The sequence below is a fragment of the Leptosomus discolor genome, chromosome 6 (genome assembly GCF_034619465.1).
Source record: "Leptosomus discolor isolate bLepDis1 chromosome 6, bLepDis1.hap2, whole genome shotgun sequence".
Classification (NCBI taxonomy): Eukaryota; Metazoa; Chordata; class Aves; order Leptosomiformes; family Leptosomidae; genus Leptosomus; species Leptosomus discolor.
This window is the reverse complement of record NC_141396.1, coordinates 60,845,211-60,870,938: the sequence shown is the minus strand read 5'-3', so window position 1 is coordinate 60,870,938 and position 25,728 is coordinate 60,845,211. Positions and strand designations below refer to the sequence as shown.

At 41.3% G+C, this 25,728-nt stretch overlaps 1 protein-coding gene across 2 annotated transcripts in view; it reads left to right on the top strand.

The window, feature by feature from the left end:
• The window catches only part of SCN5A (sodium voltage-gated channel alpha subunit 5), a 172,793-nt gene that overhangs the window by 31,059 nt on the left and 116,006 nt on the right, over positions 1–25,728 (top strand). For both annotated transcript variants that reach the window (XM_086466888.1, XM_086466889.1), the window contains exons 7-9: positions 9,291–9,354; positions 22,238–22,379; positions 23,976–24,173. In XM_086466888.1, coding sequence (XP_086323014.1) covers positions 9,291–9,354; positions 22,238–22,379; positions 23,976–24,173 — 404 coding nt within the window. The remainder of the gene's footprint in view (positions 1–9,290; positions 9,355–22,237; positions 22,380–23,975; positions 24,174–25,728) is intronic.

Genomic DNA, 25,728 nt, shown 5'->3' with positions numbered 1-25,728 from the left:
CTAATAGAAGACAGTGACTGTTTGATGAGTAATCATGGAGGGAAGCAAGGTTGAGACTGGAATAGGTGTTTTCTTATGTATGATTGTATATGAAGTAATGATTAAGGCAAAGAACCTCTCTGAGCTTTCAGACTGTTCTTGTCAGCATGGAATCTCTTCACGTTACTCCAATGTTAACCATAAATATTGTGGCTTTGTTAGGGTACTGTGGATCTTTTGATAAATAGCTTCATAAATGCTCAAACCTTAATGCTCTGATGTGTTATTAACATGGATATTGTACCTGTGCACTTTAATGTTTTAAGCTAAATAGAAAAAGAAAGGCCCAAAAGAAGAAGTACAAGGATCAGAAAAATACGGGAATTGGTACTGTTGTATCCCATATAGTTTCTTCCAAAACATTCAAAACAATCTTTTTTGTCCTTGTAGTGAAAGAGTAAGTCCTTACCTTGGGACAGTTTGTAAAACAGGAGGATTTGTCCCCCAGGTACATTTCTTTTGCTCTCATCACTGCATTAGTGCTCGCAGAAAGGAGAGATCTATGAAAGGAAAGGTCTGCCACAGAAGATTCATACTGAACATTTTCAGAATTTTCCTGCACCTTCAAATTGTTCCTAAACTACCAAACTAACATGTCCTTTGACTTGTACAGTGATGTGCATTTGAAAGGACCTCTTCTGTGCCCTTTGGAGCCTGTCCATGGACTCCTGCTTGCTCCAGGTTCAGCAATAATGTGCCTTGCAACAGCAAGAGGTAGCTTTTGCTTTTAGCTCTGAACAGTCAGCCCAGGTGCACCATGAGCCCACTGGCAGAGAACAGCTTGCATTGCTGCTTTCCCTTATTGCACTGGTTTTAAGGAATAAGTAAAGAAATGTTTTCTCCTGCTGCTCTTCATCAGTGCTGAATTCAGCCAAGTGAGGTGGAGACAAAATATGGGAATTGCCAGGCTCAATCTGGCCTTAGTGTATCTACAGCAGCATCTGTCTGTGGCAAAGAGCAGCGCCACGTGTTCCAGAAGAAATTAGGAGAGCCTGAGGTATAGATATTTTTCTAAATTTTTATTAACATTAACTATTATAACTCTGGATATCCTTATCTACATAGCAATAAACCTCTCTTTCAATGTTTTGGCCACAGGGGCAGTCTGCAGCAGAAACTTCAGCAATTGAAATTGCAAGTGTAGTGAAAAATATTTCCTTTATCTTTAGTTTTGAATTTTTTATATTTTTTTTTCCCCCTCTGTTTTTTTAGGGCAAGAAACATTGTTAGTGTGTTCTGTGACCGGGAGCACACAAAGCTCATTTTCCAGAATGCATGCTATTTTTGACTCTGATAGTCAACTCTTTTCTAAGATAAAAGATCTCGATTTTGGGATCGAGTTGCTCTTCTTATTAAACTTTTCCCGTCATTCTCATTACCCGGTTCTCAATACCCTGCAGTCCAGCGGTTACCCTACTGAAAGCAATGCTGTGTTCTGTCTTCTGGACCATAGAACCATTTAGTTGGAAAGACATTAGATCGTCGAGCTCAACCATAAACCTAACACTGCCAAGTCCACCACTAAACCATGCCACTAAGCATCACGTGTACATGGCTTTTAAATACCTCCAGGGATGGTGACTCAACCGCTTCCCTGGGCAGCCTGTTCCAATGCTTGACAATGCTTTTGGTGAAAGAATTTTTCCTAATGTCCAATCTAAACCTCCTCTGGAGCAACTTGAGGCAATTTCCTCTTGTCCAATCTCTTGTTACTTAGGAGAAGAGCCCAACCCCCACCTCACTACAACCTCCTCTCAGGTAGTTGTAGACAGCGATAAGGTCTCCCCTCAACCTCCTCTCCTCCAGGCTAAACACCCCCAGTTCCCTCAGCCGCTCCTCACCAGACCTGTTCTCCAGACCCTTCACCAGCTTCGCTGCCCTTCTCTGGACACGCTCCAGCACCTCAATGTCCTTCTTGCAGTGAGGGGCCCAAAACTGCACCCAGCATTCGAGGGGCGGCCTCACCAGTGCCGAGTACAGGGGCACGATCAACTCCCTGCTCCTGCTGGCCACACCATTGCTGATACAGGCCAGGAGGCTGTTGGCCTTCTTGGCCACCTGGGCACACTGCTGGCTCATGTTCTATGATTTTGTGATTCTATTCAGCTAACGTCCTTTTCTGCCGGGCACCTTTCCAGCCACTCCTCCCCCAGCCTGTAGAGCTGCGTGAGGTTGTTGTGATCCAAGTGCAGGACCCGGCACTTGGCCTTGTTGATCCTCATACAGTTGACCTCGGCCCATCGATCCAGCCTGCCCAGGTCCCTCTGTAGAGTCTTCCTACCCTTGAGCAGATCAACACTCCTTCCCAGTTTAGTGTCATCTGCAAACTTACAAAAGGAGCACTTTATCACCTCATCCAGATCATTGATAAAGATATTAAACAGAACTAGATGAGACAAGCCACTGGTTTATAGGTTGTTTCCTGTACAGTACTCCATCGTATTCCTCCTGCATCTCAATATTACACTTTTATCACAGCTTCATATTACATAAAAGTGTTGGCTAAGGATCCCTAAAAAGTCCATATCTCTTACCTGAACTCATATAGCAAATTTAAAACTTGACAAGGTCATGGATGGGTGAGATTTTCTCCTTCTCTCCTTTACTTCACATTCTGACAACATAATATCTCACTTTACGTTTCTCCACTCATTTTTTTTTAGTGGAATAGGCCTCTCTAGTGTTACTCATTCAGTCCTGGCCTTGGACTTGATTTACCTGGAAAATACTGTGTGTAGTAAATTTTGTCACCTCTCTGCTCACCATCTCTTTCCCTTGTACTTCTAAATGTAATGAAGTGGTGCAGATACAGCCCTCTGTTAGCCTGCAGAGATACTGCACATTGACTTTTCATCTTACCTTTGTCTTCTATCTCTTAGTCAGTTTTTGATCCAATTCATTTGTTTTCTTTATCGCAGTACAAGCTGGAGTATTTTCTTCTATTTTTCTGGCATCTGGCTTTAATCACAAATGTATTTGACCCTTGTAGCAGCTTTTGATTTTAATTCTTTTGTGTGAAACACATACAAAACCTCCACAAAACACAAAACCTCTACAAAACTTCTGGAGACCACACTTTAGCATTTTGCTGTTTATTCATGTGAAGTGTACATCTAAACAAGTGGTACTAAATAAGCTTTTACATGCTATGCAGCCTACAGCCCTAAAAGCGGGAGTCTGCGTGACTGTTCAGACACAGACACAGAAGGAGGTTATCTGAAGATGTTTAAAAGCCAGCATGTGTATTTATTGCTAGTCATTGTCTCCTCCCTCGTCTTCCTTGGGATGCTCATGCGCTTGGCATGGTCCCCAAGCCAATCTGACAGCATCTAAATTCTCCGCTCCCCTCTAGTCCACAGCTCCAAACGCTCCTGATGTGCTTTTCCTTCCCTTGAACCGCACAGGCAGCACAAACCAGGTACTGTGGATCTTTGAGGCTTTTAGAACCTCTTCCTAGTGCACGGGAGCCATCTAGCAGAATGCTTGATTGATATTTTTAGTGGCTTTTTCTCAGAGAGGGAAAAAACTGTACTATCAAAATCGGACACGCTTTCTGTGCTATAGTGACTGCTGAGCCCTGGCTAGGAAATTGAGACTTTGGCTTGTCTCGAGCATGGGGAGAAGCACTGATAGGAGCCTACCAAAGACACTCAAGCTTAAGGAGACCGCTTTCCTCCCAGCACCTAGTTGTATGGTTTTCTACAACCTCCTCCTAGCCCCTGCATATCTCCTGCAGGATACGTCATGCCGAGAATTCAGGGCTGTAGTTACCCTAAAGTCAAGTATTACCTAATGCTGTATACAAGATTCTTAAAAAAAAAAAGTTGTCTCTTTGGTCTCTGCTCTCTCTACCCACCCAACCACCCTCATAATTAACTTCTCCTCTTCCTTTTTTAATTGAAGTTTTGAAAATGTCCTTCCAGAGGGTTACAGGGTGTCAGGAGAGATCTGGGCCATAAACAAGTGCCCAGGGGAAGAGGGAGGGAAGGATGGGAAGCTAGAAGGGAGAGGAGAGCACCCGAGAGCCTGTGAAACCCAGCAAAAGGGGTGGCAGCCGCAAATGCCAGGGGACAGCAGAGAGCCAGATCACCTGTCATGGGGTGAGCAACAGGAGAGTAACTGATTATTATAATTATTTGCAACCCCTTTTAGCAAGGAAGAACTAACTGGCAGTGCCATTTATTCCCAAGCATTCTTCCCTAATAATACCCTTAATACAGCCTGTTCCATCGCTTTTGTGAGGCATGTTTTTCATCTTCAAACTCAATTTCATTTATTAGAGACTTCACCGTATGTGACACAGTGTGCACACAGCAAGTGCAGCAAGGATTCGTTTTAATTATTATGTATTACCAGGAGGTACAGTGTGTTTGTGCTGGTGGGCGAAAGGGCAAGGAGGGGGTGTTATCTATTTTGTTTCTGTGTCACGTATCACAATTGTAAGGTGATGGGGCTTTCTGAATTGCATTTTAAGTTTGGAATTGGGACGTTTAGTGGCTGTCAGTGCTTTGTGCCAGCCATAGCGCAGGGAGAAGTTCTCCAATCAGTGAGCACCCGTGTGGCTGCAATAAATAGTCTGAGATAACAGACACCTCTGAAGTTTTTGTTAGAAAGTCAGCCAGAGGACTCTTCTCTGAGCAGTGACTAATGATATTTGAATGCTGCTCTTTATGCAAGTATGATAAAATATAGGCGTTGGGTTTTTTTTTTTTTTTCAATTTGGAATTAATTGGTTGTAAGATGAGTCAAAATATCATTTCAGTTGGGTCTTCGAAGGAGAAAGAGAGGCTGGACTCAGAAAGTGTGTTTTCTAAGCTGACCCTAACCTTTGTTATTTTTCTGAACTGGAAAATTTTCCTTTCCTTTGCACAGAAATGAGGAGGACTTCTACCCTACAGCTCTATGTACCTCATTGGCTTTCTGCTCAGCAGTGTGATGTAGGTGTTGAAAGTATAAGCTGGAGCATAATTTTAAATTTTAATTTAAATTTATTATTCTTTTTGGAGCCATTGTGAATGTTTGCTCTGTTAGAATTGCCTGGTGTGGAAGGGAGAAATACAGAAACCAGAAAGATATTGATAAATCAGAAAAAGTGTAGAATGAAACAGCAGAAATGATGAGAAGCTTGAAGAGTTGACTTTGGAAGGAAGACATTGCAAGAATAGCCTGGAGGAGTTCGTGTATTTCCTCACTACTTACATAGAGCAACTTTAAAACTAGAGTCAATGCTCTGTGCTTTGAGCAGTATAGGAGGCACAGCATGGACTTGCAGGAGACACAGAAAGTCATGGTGTTATAGGAGGAAAAAATGGGGTGATACATTTTCATCTTCCTAATGCTTTTGCAAACTGAAGTTTTAAGGGAGCACTGATGGCTAGGGCTGCTAGCAAGCTTCTTGGTCTCCCTGGAAATCCAGGAGCTCTGAGGACATTGGAGATATTGAATTACTCTGGGCTGGTGTAAATATAACAGAGGGCTGGATCAGTGAACGTTGTTTCCTGGGCTGTGTTTAGCATAGGATCCCTTTTCTGGTGGTGGGGAAGAGCAGACATTACTCCACTCTACAGTCATGGAGTTTTGCTGTCTGGGCTCTGTGTCACATCTAAAGACAGCCATCAGCAGTCCCTATGTAATGTATAACAACTGTGCTGAGTAATAGTTGTTATTAACTCTTTCCCGGAAACAAGAGAATTCATTAGAGTAGTGTTTGTTCTTTGGTGTTACAGGTGTGTTAATGTGGATACCAAGGAAGATGGAGTAGATGGAGGTAAACCTCTACTATTTTCCGCATAACTGTCACAAGTACTAGTTGTAGTGAGGTTATAGTAGCGTGAGCTTCATCATACCCTATACACAGCAAGGGGTGTGGCTTGGGGCCAAATCTTTCTGTTACTGCTGCTTGAGCGACTTTGGGCGAAGCAGTTGCCATCATCTTGGTGTCCTTTGCACGTAGACATAACTCTGTAAGAAGGAAATAAGGCGCTTGTGAGTACTCACTTTACAGGATTATTTTACTGAACTCGGCACCTCTGAAACACAAGCCCTGGGAAGAAAACACCAACATGTGGATTCATCGTACACCTACTTAGTGGCAACAGAATCAATTTAACACGAGTAATACCATGTCAGGAGCACCAGAGATACAGGGTCTTAGTATGTATTTGTAAGCTCGGGCATAAATGTGCATGTGTTTTGGAGAAGACAGCATGTGGTTGTTAGAAAACATATTTCTGTTGAATTTTTGACTGCTGAGTACTGACAAAAAAATGTTTTGTATTCTTGAATAATAGATGAATTTATTTGGCAACAATGGAGTAAATAATGTGTGACCAACTGGAAACTGATATGAAGCCAGTGTTATTCTGACCTTTTTTAAAATTCTTTTAATATGATCAAGCAGCTTCCTCACTCTGGAAATTCCTGTAGAAAAGTTCCTAAAAGACATTGTATACATTATAACTGTGACATCAACATTTTAGTAAAGCTGGTAGAAAAAAAAAATTAGAATTTCTTTTGGAAAGAACAGTATGTTTCATAAAGATTTATGTACATACATGCATGCATACAAATGTCATTGTTTCGGTTTGATTTTGTTTTTAAAATTGAAAAAAAAAAGTCTAATATGGAGGTATTCAGTTTTATTTTCCACTTTATTTTTCTTATTTTGTTTCCCACTGACATGCTGAAATTTTTCAGTGAAAAAACTGACAAAACAAAACAAAACCTAATTGTAATCTTCCAAGACAATGAAAAAGTCGTTGTGTTTTCAGGTAGTGTTGATCAATTAGAGCAGTCTATGTTTCAGAGAGACAATCCTACTATAAATGAAAAAGGAGTTTTATGTTCTATGTCCATATTGAAGTTAACGGATGGAAAGCTAAGGCCGTGGGTTAATATGATACCAAGGTGGTTTATTTTTAAAAGTAAGAGTAATGCTTCTTAAAGACCTCTGATTGCCCTGCTTGCTCGATCAAAATCCAAACCAACTTGCTTTGAATGACAAATTGATTGTTGTGCGCATTTTTGATAATACAGCGATTTGTGTATAATACTCTAATCCCCGCTTCATTTATCAGTAGGGAATCGGCAATTCAGCTCTTCCTCAGGGTGCCGTTTGGCACAGCAGCTGTGACACTGTTGCGCAGCTGCAGACTCCATGGTGAAGTTACCCCCTCCCAGCAGCATCTACCAGTGCATTTCATGGCACTCTTTGGCACCTACCATGTTGCTTGTTTTAGAATTGTAAATGCTTAAGTCAACAGGAGACAACAGAATTTTGTCTGTTCTTGAGGTTTTAAATTTCTTGTTTGGACGCAGAATCTCTTTTTCCTCCTCACTTCTGTGCTCTGACTCTGTTCTCCTGATTCGACTGACCAGGAGGTGTTGGTTCAGTCTTCAACCATCACTGCGCTGCAGAGCTTCAATCATCCCTCAAAGAAAGTGGTCAACACACAGTGACAGGTCTACTGTCCTTCTGGTCTTAGCATTTGCAGTATGAAAAGTTGCAATTCCCAGGGAGAAGTGCGTGTTTGTGAAGTTCAAGGTACCCCATATAGTGATACCATTTCTTAACAAGGTGCAGAACCTCTGCAGTTGTTTGTCTATCTCTTATCTCATGGTTGTGCCATATTTCCTCTGTACCTCAGAATCTGACGGGTTTGTGTCTCTAACTCCGTGTATCCCAAATAAAATACCACCTGTGCTGAGAAAAGCGGAAGGGTGGGTGAAAGGAGATGGAAGACATAGCATCCTTCCCTCTTCTGTGGCGATTGATCACAGATCCTTAACCATACTGAATACCTGGGTGTTACTGTCAGTCAAGTTGTTTCTGTGGAAAGCCCACATGTAAGGCACAGTGGAAAGGCATACAGTCTGATCGGGATATATGCTCTGATAACTTGTGAACACCATCACGTGCCCTCATAACCACAAGCTCATGGACAGTAATTCCCTCCTGGCATGCAGCAGGGCAGGGCTTTTCCACTGCTCACAGCTTACTGAGAAAGCCACAGCACATCTGTTCGGTGGCTTGAGCCATTGAGCATTCTTTGCATAGCTTGCCTGGATAAGCTGTCACTCTTGATTTTTAAAACATTTCACAACAGAGGGTTAGCCTAGAATGGAGAACCTCTTCTGAGCATCATCTGCAGAGGCCCCTCTGCTCACAAACACATGCTGCATAAGGCTGCCACCATCATGTCTTATGTCAACAGGGGATCACATCCTCTCTACCGCAGCAAAGCACACTGGATAATCTAGCCTCCATCAGTCAGCTGCTGGCCTTTGTTTTGCATTTATTATATTTCTAAATCAATGCTTTTATCTCTTCTTCCATGCCACCATTCAGGGTTTAGAGATGCTCATTGGAACATCTCCTTTTCTTCAGACTCTCTCTGGAAAACTGATTTTGCTTATCCTTTTGAGAAGAAGTTGGCCTCCTGTTCTATTTCTTTGATGTTAGACTTCGTTGGCCAGGGATAGAAGAGGGAGTGTGTACACAAATGCTCTCATTAGCCTGGGGATGCCAATTTCCTTAAGCCTCATTGATAGTCAACCAGGGAATGAGCCAGAACACTTAAATTTATCTTGCTCCTCTGAGTCTCCCTCGAGAAGAGTCTGTCTCTCTCCACTGCCATTACAGATGACTACATCAATAAATATTTGTCTTTATGGGTACTTCCTTGTTTGTTTGATCTTTAACAGGGTGGATTTTTCTGTTTCTTTTGCTTTATACTGTGTGTTTTCTATGCTGAGCAGAATCCACCAGATTGGGGGAGTGGGCTGTTTTGTTAGTATTATTACATTTTGACTTAGAGCTGGTTGCATTTTTAACCTATGAGTCAGGATTTTCTATCTCAAACTTCAATTAATATGTATCTCTTCAGTGTAGAGTCTAAAAGTTATGGGCAAGCTTATGGTTTGGTTTCACTTCTGAATTCAGTAACAATGTTCTCCGTTAGAATAGCCAGGGAAACGGATGATGTTTCCCACAAACAATGCGACAGCCCTGCTGCCACCTTATTAAACTGGTCAGATTTGGAATACAGACAGCAAACACTTAAAGAGATTTGAAAAAACAGAGTTGTTTTTACAATTTATAAAAGTTAAAATTAGCAAATCAAAGCAAAAGCATGTCATTCATCTCTCAATTACTGTCCCAATTGAATATGCTGTTTGGCGGATGATATTTGTGAATGTTGTCACCCCCGGAATGTACTTGTTAAAAAGCCATTTCTCTATTTCTGTTGCAGTGAACTATTTCATAAAAAATGGTACAGAAGATGTGTTACTGTGCGGCAATAGCAGTGATGCTGGGTAAGTGCTTTAAAAATATCTTCACTTCTGGATTGTTTTTGTTTTGTTGGGTTTTTTTTTTTTGCTACATTTTCCTTCAGTTCTGTCCACTTCTCACCAGCGTGAAGTAGATATTTCAACTTCCTTGTGTCAATCATAATAGGAGAGAGGATAATGACAATATTGTGCATAGTAATACAATTTTCTGAACTGCAGGGAAGAGAGGTTTGTGTGTGTCACTTATTCAGGTCTAAAATCTTTAGGAGCCTTATTACAGTTCTTTTTCAATACATTTAAATTTCTCAGTAAAAAAAAAGTGAAAACTAAGTAACACTTTGGCTGAGTGGAGAGTATTTTAAAGGAAATGAAACAGCAATGGAAACAAAAAAGCTGGAGGGATTTAGACTGCTGATGAATTCTTGGCTTTTGGCAAATGAAAATAAACAAATTAACAAATGATAGTCCCCAAAATAACATGCTTTGGAGGTGGGAAGGTACCCAGCTTTGAGTTGTAATCTACATTTGTACGTGATATGTTTGATTTTCTTATAGTACAGACACTGAAGAGATTCAGAATAAGTCCTGTGGTATATTAATTTACTCTGCATAAAGGACTTCATTCATATCCCTACCATCTGTAGATAGTAATGGTTCCTCCTGCATCCAGTCCTCATGGTCCAAGTGCACTGTCTGAGAGTGTGTTTTTATTTGAAAGTTCTCATGATCTTGATGGAAACGGGAGAGTTCAGATGGGATGGAGAGACATGGGATCTTGTGTGGGCAGAGGAGATTATAAGCCATGCAAAGGTTGTAGGCTGTTAGGAGTTCTAGGAAAAAGAAGAAAAGACCTTAGAGTTGTGGAATGGATGAGCTTTTGATCTAAATATGTGACAGTATTTGAACCAGGGAGGTGGATGACCTAGGTCAAGTGAGGGGAGGAGGTGAGATCACCTACTTTTGGAGGGAGATGTTTTGAGTTGGCAGAACTAAACATGGAAGACTGAAAAAAAGTAGGGTTTGAATTGGAAGAACTTAATGTGAAGAGAGGCATATGTGCACAGGGAGGCAGCAGGAAGATGAAAGGAAGATAAAATCCAAACTTGCTTGTTGACAGGAGGGCGAGAAAAGCCATGGGGTCCTGGAGAGAGACGCTTTACTTTCTGCTGCCACTGTCTATATCTGTATTTACACAAGACAAAGGGAAAGCTGAAGTGTCAGCCTTCCCTCTGCATGTCTTGTGTGTCTGATCTGTATTGCCAGTCTAATTTAGACTGTAAGCTCCTTGGGCAGAGGGCCATGCTTTCCTCTTTGTTTGTTCCACCGAAGGTACAATGTCAGCATTCATTAATTGCTTTGTTGATTGTAATACATTGCATTTATCCAGGCTCAGGCTGGACTCCAAGACTATTGGTATGTTTCCCGGGGATCCCAGGATTTGGCAATCTACCTATGCTGGTGGACTTCAGCCTTTGCTAGCCAATAGGTCATAATCTCTTGCAAAAAATGTTCTGCACAATGACAATATTTTACACATAATGAAATTTTTTTACATTTTTCTCTTTGATGACCTGAACCATGGTGGTGGAGGATGCTAAGGTCATAAGCAATGTCAAAAGCATTGATTAGATTATAAGCAGTTTGAGGCATAGTTTAGGGACTACTGCTTTGGAATTGTCCAAGCAGTGGGAAGTTAAATACCAATCCAATATCTATGGGGTATCTATATGTTAGCAGGCTGTATGGACTTAAGGGTTGGCTTCTAGCAAGGCATATTAACAAACCCACCCTTATTTCCTTCCCTAGAAAGTCAATAAATTGCAAAGCATCAGCAAAAAATCCACGATCAGAGAAAACCTCCAATGAAGGCACTATGCCCATGAGAGAGTCACAGCCTGAAACAGCCTGGGGGAGGACTTCCAGCTCTTGTATGTAACAGGAAAACGCCACCCCCACATCTAGAGTCCTTGTGCCTGTTTTGATAAATACGTCAAAACTATCAGTGTTGGTGCTGTTAAGGGAAACCCAGTTTCCCTTTATGCATCAGTTCTTTCTTCTTAAGCCTCTTACTGTTTTAGTTAAGTATTTAACACCACTGGGTTAGGTTTGGTTTTAAATGCCTGAAAAAGGGGAATAAATATTCCTACTTATACTGGTTTTGTAGCTCAGCACTAGCAAGTGGTGTCACATCTGTATACCTTGCACAGAGTTCCTACCAGTCACCCACTCCTGCTGTTTAAACACAGGAAGATAATTATGAATATGATCCTAAGGCCTCAGGGGACTTGTGATGTCGTGTATTCCCACCTGCTAGGTTAAAGAGACCATCATTTACAGGCTGACGTATTTAACAGTGCGGATTTGGTTTCTGTTATCCTTCAATGGTCAAAGCCAAGAGCAAGCACTTTCAATAGTAATATACAAAATCTGAATGCATGGGATCTTTTGAGACAGATTGCACCACCGGATCAAGGGAGGTGAGTTAAGAGTGAGTGGATACGTCAAGTTGTGGTTCCCCTGTCTATTAGTAATGAAATGAATGACAAGTGAGGATGCTTCGGGGAGAGATCCCCGGGAAGATGGGGCAGGGAAAAACAGCTGGCAAGGCCGTGTCTGAGTGTTCATAGCATTCGTGGAGCTTACTTCTGCTCCCAATTTGGAGCTTGAATTTATTAGCCCCTGGGGTACACTGAGGGCCCAAAGGAGACACAAGGAAGGGCGGTGTTGTGTGTGCACTGCTGGAGTGAGCTGTTGTTAGAGTGAGGGGTATCTGTGTTGTGGCCAGCATATTAAATCTCGAGGTAATTGACAAAGCCACTTTAGTGCATTTTTAAAAGCATGTTAATGACACTCCGAGGTTTGGCTGGTTGCTGTTATTATAAAAGAGTGAAAAAAATATCTAAATAAATCTACTATGGCAATCATTAGATGATGAGACTCAGATGGTCTGATGTAAGAGTGTGTAGTGATGGGGGCTGCAACCTTAGCTGGAGTAGCAGGCCAAAATCAGCAGGGAAATTATCATCAGCGGATGCTATATCACAGACAACCTAATTATCTCCAAGGTGGGGGCTTTATTACATTACTAGGAGGGACTGTTTTCTGAACAAGCACCCAAACTGCCAATAAAGCAAGAGGTAATGGATCTAGCTAATATTGATTCTAGTTCAGAAGGGATCTGAATAGATGTATGTCACTCAGCAGCAGCAAACATCTCTAGTGCTTTACCTGGCAGATGGAAGAAAAAACATTTATTTATGCTTTTAAGTATGCTTAAACAACCTCAAGAAGCCACTTTAAAATCACACTGCAGTGACATGGTAGGAACATCAGGGAGATGGCATATTTCTTAGCTGCCCAACGACTAACCTGTCTGTGGGTTTTCCCATGTGATGCATCAGAAACTTTCTTCAGGATACCTGAAATTTGATTTTTCTTCATTTACTCAAATAGAAATATTTATGTTGGTTTTCACTTTGTTTATCCGACTGCATTTTTCCCCTTGATGTACTGCAAGAATTTGCTTTATATTTAGAAGAAGCAAAGAGTCAGATGGAAACAAGAAGTAATGTTTGGAGAAGACACAAAATCAAATGATTGTGATCAAATATATTCTTTAGGTCAAAATGAATGCTAGTGACACGTGCTCGGTGTTTCACAAGCACATTCAGAGCACTACCTTAATGGATAAATCCTCTGCTCTCAGATGTGTGTCAGATTGGTCAGACACTGGAAGCAGTGCTAACAGAAAGGCTCTTTTAACAAAAAAAAAATGTAGTCTATTTGCAGAATTATTCATGTTTCTAGACATGTTTTGGGGTTAAATTTGGTTGTTCTGTTGGATGTGGCTGCATTGGGATTTATCAAAGTTGGTTCTCTTTGCAATTGCAGCTTCTTTCATTTGATTTGGTTAAAATAAATGGAGAAAGCTCAGATAGTCTGATTTTCAAAGGGATTACAAATTCTGTAAATTTGCTTTTCAATTTAATTCCCAGTGTATAGCTTATCCAATTCTGAACACCTTGTTTTAGCCCTGAGGAAGGTCCAGTAAAGATCTGGTACAATGATCAAATATTTGGAAGGTCTTAGCTAGGAGCAGAAGCTGAAAGCTGCTCTAGCCTTTGTGAACTCCAGTCTTAGCATCCAGTGGACTATGCTTTGCAAGGGCTACGGAACAGCACGTGACAGCAAGCAGCACCATACAGTGCCTATAATCAGGCATCATGGACCTTTTGACGGCTTCTACCCTACTGTGTGAAAGTGGCCCTTGAGGGCAAAATTACCGCATATCCACAGATGAGTATTTACAGTGATAGCGCCAAAGGGAAGGCCTGTGGTTGGATGCAAGGCTTTAGGGTGTGCTTAGGGACCTACAGCAAGGACAAACCCCAGCACTCGGTGCCTGGCCCCAGGCCATGGGACATGGCCAACACCAGGCAAGAAGTGAGGGAGCCCCTAGGGGCACTGCTCTCAGGAAGAGATGCAATCCTGATCCCACCTTCAGATCCAACGAGGTATCCCACTAGAGCACATCAGGAGTCCCTCTACCACGCATCGCTCTGATGCAATCATCAGACCAAGTCTCCCAGCGAGTGGGCTGTGGGAACCATTTCATCTCAGGCCACACCAACCTGCTTCATGCTGCCCATGCAACGATGGCTTGCTCTTTCTCCAGGACTATTAAATGTTTGTTTTCAAGAGATGACCAGTACTGCAGAGTCCCATGCTTCCCCACGGGAAGACTTATAGGGGCTGCAGCAGCTTGGAATTATCTGTCCATGAGAAAGGAAGATACATGTTGGTTCTAAAGCATTTCCACTTTTATCCTGTTGTAATTTCACAGGGACATTTTTCTGCTGTACTTAGACTCCTGTTTTTTCTTCCCCTTCTGCCTGAAGGTTTGGAAGAGCAATAGAAACAGCAAGGAAATTTGTCCATTAGGAGAAAGAGAAACAGATAAGATGCTGTCAGTGTATAAAGAAAACAAGCAGACAAAAAAGAGAAAGTTATCTTTCTTCCTTTCACTTTTTCACTTGCAAGTACAAGAGAAAGCTGGCTTTTCAGAAAAGTGTGCATGCTTTAAGTCAATTGTGTCCTCTTTGGTTCTCAAGGTCAGACTGCTTAACTTTTTTTTCCCTTTCACATGATATGTCCTGTATATTCAGCTCGTGGGCAGGAATAGTCTACAAGAACATACTGACAATGAAAGCACATTTGCATCGTGTCTGTACTGATATTACCAAAAAGACTAGTGAACAGGAAGGAAAAGCAGCCAGTAAAGCTACTTCAGGATGCAACAATAAAGCACCTTTGGCAACTGCATCCTAGTAACTGTTGCTATAGAGACTTTAGCTACCTTTATCCTCACTGTGACCTTGATATTTCTTAACAGGGTACATTAAAATAATGTACTATGTGGGGCAAGATTTGATATGCTTTGGTAAATTCTGCTGTCACTGAGCTTATTGCATATAAGGGATGAAGGAACAACCATGCAGTATCATGTTCCTCAAAGTTTTTGAGTGAGTCCTAACTCTTTTTAAAGTATCTGCAGAAAAAGAACTTTGTTTCCATTTTTGTGGTGGCATTTTACTAAGGTAATTAATACCAATCGCATCAGATGCCTGTTTCCATAGTCACCATCAGTAGCAAGAGCAACGTTTTTATGGCAGGTCCTCCACACCACCATACTGTCAGAATACTCATTACTGCATCTACATTGATGCAGCACTTCGATCTCTCTGAGCTACAGTAACATTCCTTTGCCTTTAAGCATCCTCCACGCTGTGATTTAAAGTCCCTTGCAAAGGCTTATCACACCCCTCAAGGGTAGAGAAGAAACATGCACCATACTGAGGAGCAGTGCTGCTATCAGATGCTTCCACCAACGCTACTTTGCACAGCGCAGCGCTGCAGCTCTCGCCTAGCCCTTGGCAGGCGGAGAGCCTGGAACAATGTGTGCGTCTGCCAGAAGAACATGTCAAACAGCATGGTCTCCCACAGCTCTTAGTCTGACTACAGGCAAACATGTCCAGTAACACAGCTCCAGCTGCACTGGAAACTGGGGAACTGCACCAGAGGATAATGCACCCAGTTGATTCTTTTATTCTGCTGCTGGAAATTAGGACCACTGCAGCTCTGAGTTGCCTGAACATAAATCTGTATTGTTGTTATTATTATTATTACTTGTTTTCTTAATATAACAAGGCCCCAGATTCAAGCCACATTGTGTTGGATACTGGACAAGTAGGGTGACAAGAGCCCCGCTGGCTTGGAAGGTTTGCGTTTCAGAGGTGCAGTCCATGGATGCTTGGGGTGAAGATGGTGCTCAGGTGTCTTAGTTGCACGTGTATACTCCTGGAGAGCGACAGGAATTGGTAAGGTGAGGAGAAACAACCTATTGCAGGTGATCTCTGGATTAGCCAACTTCATCAGGCAGGTCATGGCCTGGCAGTGTGGGCTTAACTTGCTTCATGAATGGGTCCATCACAGGGAACGGGCTACTAGGGAACCTTGGCATGTGCCTAGTGGGACTGCTGTGTTCATAACACTTGCCAAATTCAGTCTGATGGGATACAGCTGGCTGATGGGTGGGAAAGCCTGCAAAAGCTAGTGGAGTGAGGAAGGAGATACAGTTCCCAAATGTGACTTCGGACATCGCCAAAGAGAGGGTATTTTGGAAAGAATGAAGTGTGCTGTTTAAACTACCAGAGCTAATAATGTAATTACACCCCAGATTAGTAAGCAATATTAATGACTTTATTACAAACCTTCAGCATACCCTAAATGAATTTAACTAGATTCTGATGTAAATCACATAAACTTTTCCACCTACTCTGTGTTGATTACAGTGACAGGAGAATGAGGATGGTTTGCTCATGGTGAGAAAGCCTCTCACGAGTATGAGAAAAACCAGAAAGCAAGTATGTCACCTGAGACATGCTGCAGGGCCATACTTTAGGTATTATACAGGCTTAGGGGCAACAATAACAGTCCCCACTCTTAGGGATCAGTTGTGTATTTGGAAGATCATGTCTCTGGTTAAACAGCAGCAATAGGGATTAAATCCAAATCCACTCAATTCTTAAGGATGGGTAATATTACCTCTTAGTCAAAGCTGTAATAAGCTCATCAGCCACATGAGAGAAGCAGACTTACCAGGGGCTATAGTCTTCATTAAGCAGCAATCTACCGTTATGTTTATGATGATAAATTATTGCCCTACATTTTGTTTGATGGGTTAGACAGAAGATCTGATATCTGGCCACTGGATTGAGTGAGAAGATATAAGAGTTTGCTTACCTTGCTGCAGCATGAAGTCTGAAAAAACACATTGCAGCAGAGGCAGTTCTTCCTTTTGCTGCTTGTGTGCATGCATGGAGCGGTCTGACGTTTCAGGCTGAAACCAGTGTTTTTTCCATCTGCCTGAGCAAGTAGCCAGTGGGAAAGGCTGAAACCTTTTTCCTGGATACAAGTCAGTGGCATGTACAGGTCAGTGGGTGCTCTGAGCCTCTGAGCAAGCCTGCTCATGGGCAACTCCTTCCCTTTTCTCCTCCAGTTTCAGCTCCTGGTCAATGTTGCTCTTTATTCTGAGATTTTCTTCTTCTTCTTCTTCTTCTTTCCTCCCCCCCACCCCCCCCCCCCCCCCCCGCAGCATTTGGTTGGATTGGCTTGCACTTCCTTCCTTTCAGACCATTGGCACCGCTTGCTTTAAAAAACGTACTTCAAATTCTCTGACCCCTTAGATGCCTGGAGTGAGAGCTGCTAGTGACTCCTAGTCAGACCTATCCAATGTGAATCATGCCTCTGCAAGTCAGATGTTGGCTCTTAAATGGTAATTAAGGGGGAATTGTAAGTCAGACCCTCTAGCCGTGATCAGTCTTTAATATAACAAAACAAGAAAGAGCAGGGGAAGGAGAGCGACCTGTGACTTTCAGGCAGACCGAGCACCCGCTAACAGCAATGTCTGGCTTTGGCTGGGCTTCTGCTGCCTTTTGGCCCCTTTATTCTATATGCCCAGTTGCTCTTACAAGATCTATTTTCAAAAATGTTGCCCTGTTTCAGAATGGGTAGTTTCATCTTGTCAAATGGGAGCAAATGTTAGCCTAAGGATCTTTGTCTGTCCCCCACAACCACTGCACAGTGTGCACTCCTTGTTTGGCTGCTGGTCTCTTGCCTCAAAGGCAAGGGAAGTGAGAAAACATGGAAAGTGCAGAGAAAAACACTCAGGCCTGTGACCTAAAGGAGATCTAAGCCTCTCTTTTGTGGCCTGAGGACTTGAGCACGAAGATGCACGCTGAGGAAGACTCTACCGTGCACACCAACAAGCCTTGGAGGCCATGGACACCGTCTGTCCTTCCAGCTCTTACTGCCAGGCTTTGAAACCCCACCGTGCTCACCAGGGTGGTTTCCATTACTCTGGAATTAGCCATGTGTCAAAGATGTTAACTTTAAACATTTCAGTTTGGTTTCTGCATTCTTGGGCTTAAGCTGTGACCTAAGCAGGAACACTAAGTGGCCCTTACTACAACATGGGTTTAGTTTTTTAATTTTTGGTGTGTCTGTGATTTGCACTTTATCTCCCATTATTGCTTCTTTCATAAGCAATTTGGTGTAGCCAGCCATAGTGTGTCTTTGCAACCTAAACCAAACGACAGTGCAGCCTTTACCTTACAGATGTTGTAGCCGACATAAGCAGCTGTTTGATGCTAACTCCTGGTAACACATGGACAACCCTCTCTGTATTTTCAGGGTCTGAATGTTAAAATCCAGCACGTGGTTGCTTTACAAATCTTCTTTTATTGCACAGCTCTATTGGCCACTACAGTCTGGATCAGCAGGTTACTTGGCTTGCCTAGATTAAACTCGTGAGATAGAGCATTTTGTAATTATGCCCCTCAGCTACAGCTCTCTGGCATCCCCAATCTGTGTTATTTAAAATGAAGCTGTTTCTTATGTTCTTTAATTTCCTGTACCAATGCCAGCTTACAATGGTGATTACAGCCTGATGGATAGGTAGGTAGACTGATGCTTTTAACTTTTCTGAATCAATGACACTAATTTTATTGTGATCAATTGAACAGCATCCTGTGAGGCTCCTGTGGAGGATGTTACATTTAGGTAGCTTGTTGTTGTTGCCCATCCCTCTGCATCAGAGGAGAGTGCAATCCTGTGAAATGCTTCCTCGAGGTAAAAGAAGCTAAAGAGTCTGCTAAAAACCTGAAAGAGAAAGCTTAATATTATACATTGAAGGCACTTCAGCAATATCTTGAGCCTCCTTAAAAAATCCTCAGAGGAAATGGTGTCAATTACAGAATAATATTCTCATGTGAGAGTCTTACACCTAAATTTCTGTAGAGTGTTTTTCTGGGAACCAGTAATTTGTTTTCCTTTCAGTGTTTTTGATACATTCCCATACCCCATGGGTTATCGCTTCCATTGGCTACAAAAGAGGGTGAGCAAGAATAAGGAGTTGAAAAGTAGGATATTTTATCTCAAGTGTCTAGTTTCTGTAAGAAGGATGTGAGCAAACATTAATAGCATTTTTGAGATGGAGTTCATGCTTTTTGTGCTGAAGACACCTTGTTTGAAAGCTCTTACACCTGAACATAATATTAGAGAAACTTGTACACTCACTGCAGAGTCAGACAGATCTTTTCACACCAGCAATCTACTGCTAAGTGGAAAAGGCTTTAGAGACACATACAGACAGAATGAAACATGAAAAAATACTAACTGTATTATAAACAGAAAATACTTGTCTGAGGTACCATTGCTCACTTTCACAGAGGAGCTGCATCTTCGTGTCCTAGGGCTTTCCAAGGAGTTGTGGTAAAAAGTGCTTTGAGCAATTGCTCTAATTTTATTCCGCATCAAAACAGAGTTTCACCAGCAAGAAACATTGGCAATGAACCTGAGAGTGACTTTGTAACCTCTAATCTCACAGTGCCGAGAGGTTCCTATGAAAATACATCCAAGTGCAATGTTCCTAGTATCTCCTTTCTTTCAGACTCTCTTGTTCAAAATAGAGAAGAGATTAAGAGGAAAATCTCTCTCTCTCTTAGTGTTGAAATTAATGGCATATTTTCCATTTTGCCTAAGATTTTAGGTAACATTCTCTAGATAAAACCTGATTTCAAACTGACTGCCCTGCCCAGGCTTAAGTTCACCATTAAAGTAATCACCATCAAGTTTCTCACAGCTGTATTCAGATGTTTTAGCCATTAGTAGTAACATCAAAATAGGAGCCATGAGACTAGCTCAATGGAGCCACTTGGGATTGGACTTCTGTGGAAGACTAAGGAAAGGCTGTCCACTCTGGACATGATCACTTAATTTCCAGCCAAGAGTGTGTGAGTGTAGTCTTTTTCTCATGGCAAAAGGAATGAGCCTTACAAGAATTTACATGTCCTGTCTGGACACAATGTCTTAGAGCAAGCAAGCGGAAAGGGTTACCTTCTCGGGAACCCAGAGGATCCATTTCTCAGAGCTCTTGAACAGTGTCAGCAGCATGTCACGGGCTCTGAAGGCTGTCTGCAGCAGCAGATCAGAGGCAGAGATCGCATGTCTCTATGGCAGAGTGACAGCAGATGCTGCCTTTGGGAGAGAGGAGGTTTAGTGAAAACGCTGCCTCAAAAAAGGACATGGATATACAAGAGAGATTCAGTGTGCATCTGCATATTTTAGGGGAAAGAAGCTGACATTTCTGCACTTTATTCTCTTCTAACTCAGAAATGTTATTGTAATTTTTATTCAAATGTGGCTCTTATCAGGAAACAATAGGTAGTCAAAGTAGGAAAGATCTGGAAGGAGGCATTTCTAGGCCAACGGGGAAAAAAATTAGAAGTGTCTCCCTTTTTCTTTCTTTGTGACATACAGTTACTATTGTCTGAATTCTCAGCTGATGCAAACTAACTTGGCTCTACCTAAGATGACAGAATCACTTGTTACATTCTCACTTCAGTGTTACATTTAATTCATTAAACGTCGACTGTTCTTCTTCATTTTTATTGCCTTTTCTGAAGACTGCTGCAAACAAGGATATGCAAACATTTTGCAATGCTTCAGCTCTCCTTTCTTTCAGTGTTCAAAGCAGACTTACTTAAAAATTTGTGCTTGGCTAATGACATTAAATTAAGCTTCTTAAAGTGTTGAATGTCTAATGTTGGTGGCTGACACCATAGTTTTATATAACTCCAAAATGTATAGCTATGTTTTCTCATCTCAATCTGCAATACAGGGGTGCTACCCTGTGCTGTAAAGATTTGAATTATATCAGTAGAAAATTGATATTTAAAACCCCCCCATCCTTGATTTTCACACTGAGACACTCTGCTTTCTCAGGAGTCAATTTCTTTTTTGAGTGGCGTTTTAAAAATTACCTTGCATTATATATATTACTGCTTTGCATTTCAATTTGTGGCAGTATTCTGTTTTGGAAAAAAAAGCAGTGATTGAAACACTCTATAGGTTTTTACTGGGAGAAAAAAAGAAGTGAAAAGCTGTACACATTGGACACAATCTACATGACTGGTGACATGTCTAAAATGGCTGGATATTACAATAATCATCCTATCTGAAGGCAGTTCAGAAAACCTGGATTCCTCCATCAGAAGGCAGAACATCAAGCTCACCATCTGCCAGGACAGAGGGTATCGCTCTGTTATCAAAACACTGCCTGGAAGCTGGTCTCTCAATGTCTCTGATCTCTGACAAAGTGCTTTCACAATTCCTCTTGTTCCAGCCTTCCCTAGTTGTGTCAGCTAGAGCTTGCACCGAATCATATCAAGTTCATCTCTCTCTGGAGCATAAGGAGAACAGAAAGAGCTGGCATTACTGCAAGCTCTGCTGAGATCTGCTTCTTCAGCTAGTTAGATGGTTACCACCTAACAAATTCCCAAATACTGTAGGGCTCCAGGACACTGGGAACATCCTTGATCTCATATTCTCTTCCTATGATACATACAGCAGTAAGCCTTTGCACGTTGCTCTGTCTTCTGCTTCTGAAGGGGCATAGCTTATGTTTGGAAAGCAGCTTGTGTTAATGCAAGAGGTATGGGGTCTTTTGACTAATCATATTACACCATTCTGGGAGAGAAGGTGGCTTCTTGACCCAAGGTCTCTTCTACCTTGTGTTTCATTTGATGATGCGGTTCAGTATTTACCACAGAGACAATTCTTTTTCTCTTCTGGGATATGGGGCTAGAAAATCACTTGCAAAGAGTCTCAAAGTTTAACAAGAGTCAGTGAAATTCATGCTACCTGCTTGCCGTTTAATCTGTGAATCTACAAGACACATGAGGAAAATATTTTCCTGGCAGAAATAAAAATGTCATGACCCCAGACTACAATAGTAAGTGGAACAAAGGACTGGGTTTCTTATGTTAAAGATTTAGTCCTTGCAGGGTGTGAGTGCAAGGTCAGGCATAATAAGAAACTGGGAAGGTGCTCAGATGGCACGTGCTGGTGTCATCCAGCCAGTGTCAGACTACGTAACCAGAAAACAGGTTCATCATCACAGTATGACCTGTAAACAGCAAGTTTATGACTCTTAATTAGGAATAAGTGCCAAGAGAAATCATATTTAAGCACTAAAGTCCTGCTTAGGCGCCTAATTCTGGTCTATTCCAAATATCTGAAATGCTAGGTTCTCATTTGCCATTGCAGCTCAAGCTATGGTTACCATTTTCCAGTTTATCCTTTCAAAGGTAAAATAAGTTTGCAAAGATCTTTGGTATTGTGAAGTTAATATCCACTTGCTTCCTGTGTTTTTACCCAGTGAAGGAATTTACCATTGAGAATCTGTGCTCTTAACAAAAAAGCATTCAATATGTTTCCCTGGAAATGAGTTTCTCCATGCTGAAGTTATCTATGCTGCATTTCATGCGTTGTTTTCCCTGTTTTGCAGCACGTGCCCTGAGGGATACATATGTTTGAAGGCTGGGGAAAATCCTGACCACGGTTACACAAGCTTTGATACCTTTGGCTGGGCCTTTCTCTCTTTGTTCCGTCTTATGACTCAAGATTGTTGGGAACGTCTTTATCAACAGGTATGAGATTGTTTTAGTGCTGTTAAAAAATATAAAATAAACACATAAACCTGTTACATCTAATAGTTAAAGACAAGAAAGAATTGCTGGTTATTAGGTAAACTGTGCTGTGTCAGTTCTGGAGAAGGACTATCAATTGGTTCAATTAATTTCTTTCCTTGGGAGTGATGATACCAGAAGACATTAGACTGGGTATTTGAGGAAAGGTGGGAAAATTGATACTGAGAGACACTTTGAATGGGTAATTCGCCTGAATCTAAATGAAGTTCACCACTTAAGAAAGATTACCACATCACCACTTAATGATTTTTTGATGACTAGTGTAAAATGAACTAATCTTTTGAGTTCAGCTCAAAAAACCACGAGAAGCCCCTGCGTACTTGGCATATCTGGTTTTGCAAGGCATGATAATGAACACATGTTCAGCAAATGGCAAGATTACCTAGTCCGTTTCAGTTCTCCCTGCTGCAAGCTTTTCATCATGGACGCCTAACAGCCAGAGGCACAAAAGGAGTCAGAGTCAACATACAGTTACGTGTGCAAGGTGGTCTGCTAGTAAAATCTCATTTCCTGAAATGTATGCAAGCTCTGAAGAACTACATATGAAGGTTTGGACATGCTCTGTCCATGAAGCCACTGAAGATTTACTTCTATGTCTCAAAATTGCCCAAACTGGAACATGCTCTTAAGGAAATCAAGGAGTTATTGCTGGCAGATACTACTCTGAAGGTACCTTTGAAGGTATTGGGGATTTCAGCTTCACATGCAGCCAGTTACACAAATTAATTTCAGGAAAATGTAAAACAATGAAATGGAAGATTCTTTAAACAACTATATTCACTTACTTGGCACAGAGCTGCATGCACAATCCTGGAAGGCTGAAACTCTCGCGGCAAATAAGGGTGAACATCGCTCCCTTTCACTATTTGACCTTATAATATCACACAGTGATTTCTATCACTAGCATCAAGTCATTGACCATGGGACGACCTGTAATACAAGCTCAGCCTGTTAACCTAAACTACTGTTATGCCTATAAATCTAGCAAAGAACCAGGCAATACAGTCAACAACGCTAAAACTTTGGTTGCTGTTATCCTAAGGGAGATGTCTGTATAATGTTCAGATGAGTTGTACCCTAAAAGTATCTTTTTCTCCCCACTGACCATAAAGGACCTAGACTATAGACATCTGAAGTGATACAACATGAATCCTGCTTGGAAATTTTTTAAGTGCTGGACAAAAATAGATTGAGCTATGTGGGGGAAACTTTCACTGCAACTGATTGTAAGATTATCTATTCTAAAAGCAAACCAGCGGAGATACTAGGTAAAGGAGGAAAGCATTCTTCTTTTAGAAATGAATTTTACTGCAAGGCACATAAATTTTGACTGAGGTATAAAAATTTATTGGTAAGAAGATTATTTCCTTGCACGTGGTTGTTGTTTGTCATCAAAGGGATTCTGTTTGGGCTATTAACAAAAGCTGAATTCAATCACATTGTAAATCTAAGTTTAAAAAAAAATATATGAAAAAATTTTGTTTCTTTTAAAAACATTGTAAAGAAGTATCAGTGATTTTACCTTTGTGCTTACAGACTCTCAGATCTGCTGGGAAGATCTACATGCTTTTTTTTATGCTTGTCATCTTTCTGGGCTCATTTTATCTGGTCAACCTGATTCTGGCTGTTGTGGCCATGGCGTATGAAGAGCAGAACCAAGCCACTATTGCTGAATCAGAGGAGAAGGAAAGAAAGTTTCGGGAAGCCATGGAGATGTTAAGGAAAGAGCAGGAGGTCAGTAAATTATGTGACATGATTAGCCTTGGGTAACTTGAAGAGATGGTGCCTTGAGATTCTTTTTATTTCACCTTTATGTGATAACCAAAAGAAGAGTTTGCTTGAAAGAAGCTTAGTGTTTATTGACCTGGACAGAGTTATTGCAATTCTTCTTTGAAAGAAAAATGATGGCTTTTCCTGCTAGGATGGAGCCATTTAGGGTTTCCGTATCTAGAGTTGTACTGGTTTAACTGTACCATATATGCCAGCAGAGGAATTTGTATTGGTGAGTATGTGAGACATTTTAACGATGGTATAACCACATCTGCATTTGAGCACAAAGCAGCTGTTTTGGTAGTTCAGCCATAGCCTCAGCTAAACCTTCTTCCACCACCACTTTAGCTCACATTCATTTTCTCACTGTCTCATTCAAACTGCCATGAATATCCAACTGTCTGATAATGAAGATAAAGACATAGGATAACCTGTGAGAAGCACATACAGCTTCATTCCTGAACAAGTAAACAAGCACATCATGAGGTTAAGCTTTGCAAATTATGCAAATTATACAGATTTAATGTTATGTTGGAAGTTTAAACAAAACAGGGAGGCCAAATGGTGGATGTAGCCACATAGCCTTGATAACGCTAGTTAATTCACATGTGGTTTGTGTGGGGTAGAAATCCTTCATTAAACAGCTGAAGAGAACATTTTAGGCGTTGTGAACGAGAAGACAATAAGAAAATTAGTCTGAAATAACACGTAGCACTGCAGTTCAGAGAAATAAATCCTTTATACACAATATAAACGAATATACATAATTTTCTTTTAGGTACATGTAGCTTCAGGGCCTAATCCAAAGCCCATTTAAATCCTTAGAAAGAAAATAGAAAATGCAATTCACCCTTGACAAAGTGCTAGTAGAGGTTTATACATCATTTAAGTCCTTTTAAAGATCCTCTTTGATGGTTTAAGTAATAGGTAAATGCAATTTAGTTCACGTACAGGCACTTTGAACAGAGTAACTTTCTGCTATAACCTAAGGGAGCAAACGGAGCTCTAACTCGTACCTAATTTATACAAATCTTCATGTGTTTTGACTCCAGCTGAGCTCTTCCTAATAACATTCAACTTTGGTAGTCCCAGCTATAATTAAAGATATTTAAGAACTTCCTTTTGAAGACTTTGATTTCAGTTAAGCCTGTATGGACAAAAAAACCCCGAACATTAAGCCCTGAAAGTCAGAATGTGTCAAAATGAAGGTTTCTCGTGAAAGCCTAAATTGTTCCCACTTGTCTGTATGCTTTATAACATAGTCTTTTCTTCAGCCAACCATGTCTCATTTTTCCTGTGCCCTGTTCAGTACAAAGGGTGGACAGTGCATGACTCAAGAGCAACTCTTCACTTTCTCATCGTTTGTTCTGTAGCCTTAGGCCAGCTTGAGCAAACTCCGCAACTCAGGCATTCAAATCCTGCTTCAGAGACAAAATGACTAATGTCCTCAGAGGTTTTTCAGTGCCTTTTGTCACTGTTCAGTCTCAGTGTGCTTCAAAAATACTCATTTGTACTTGTA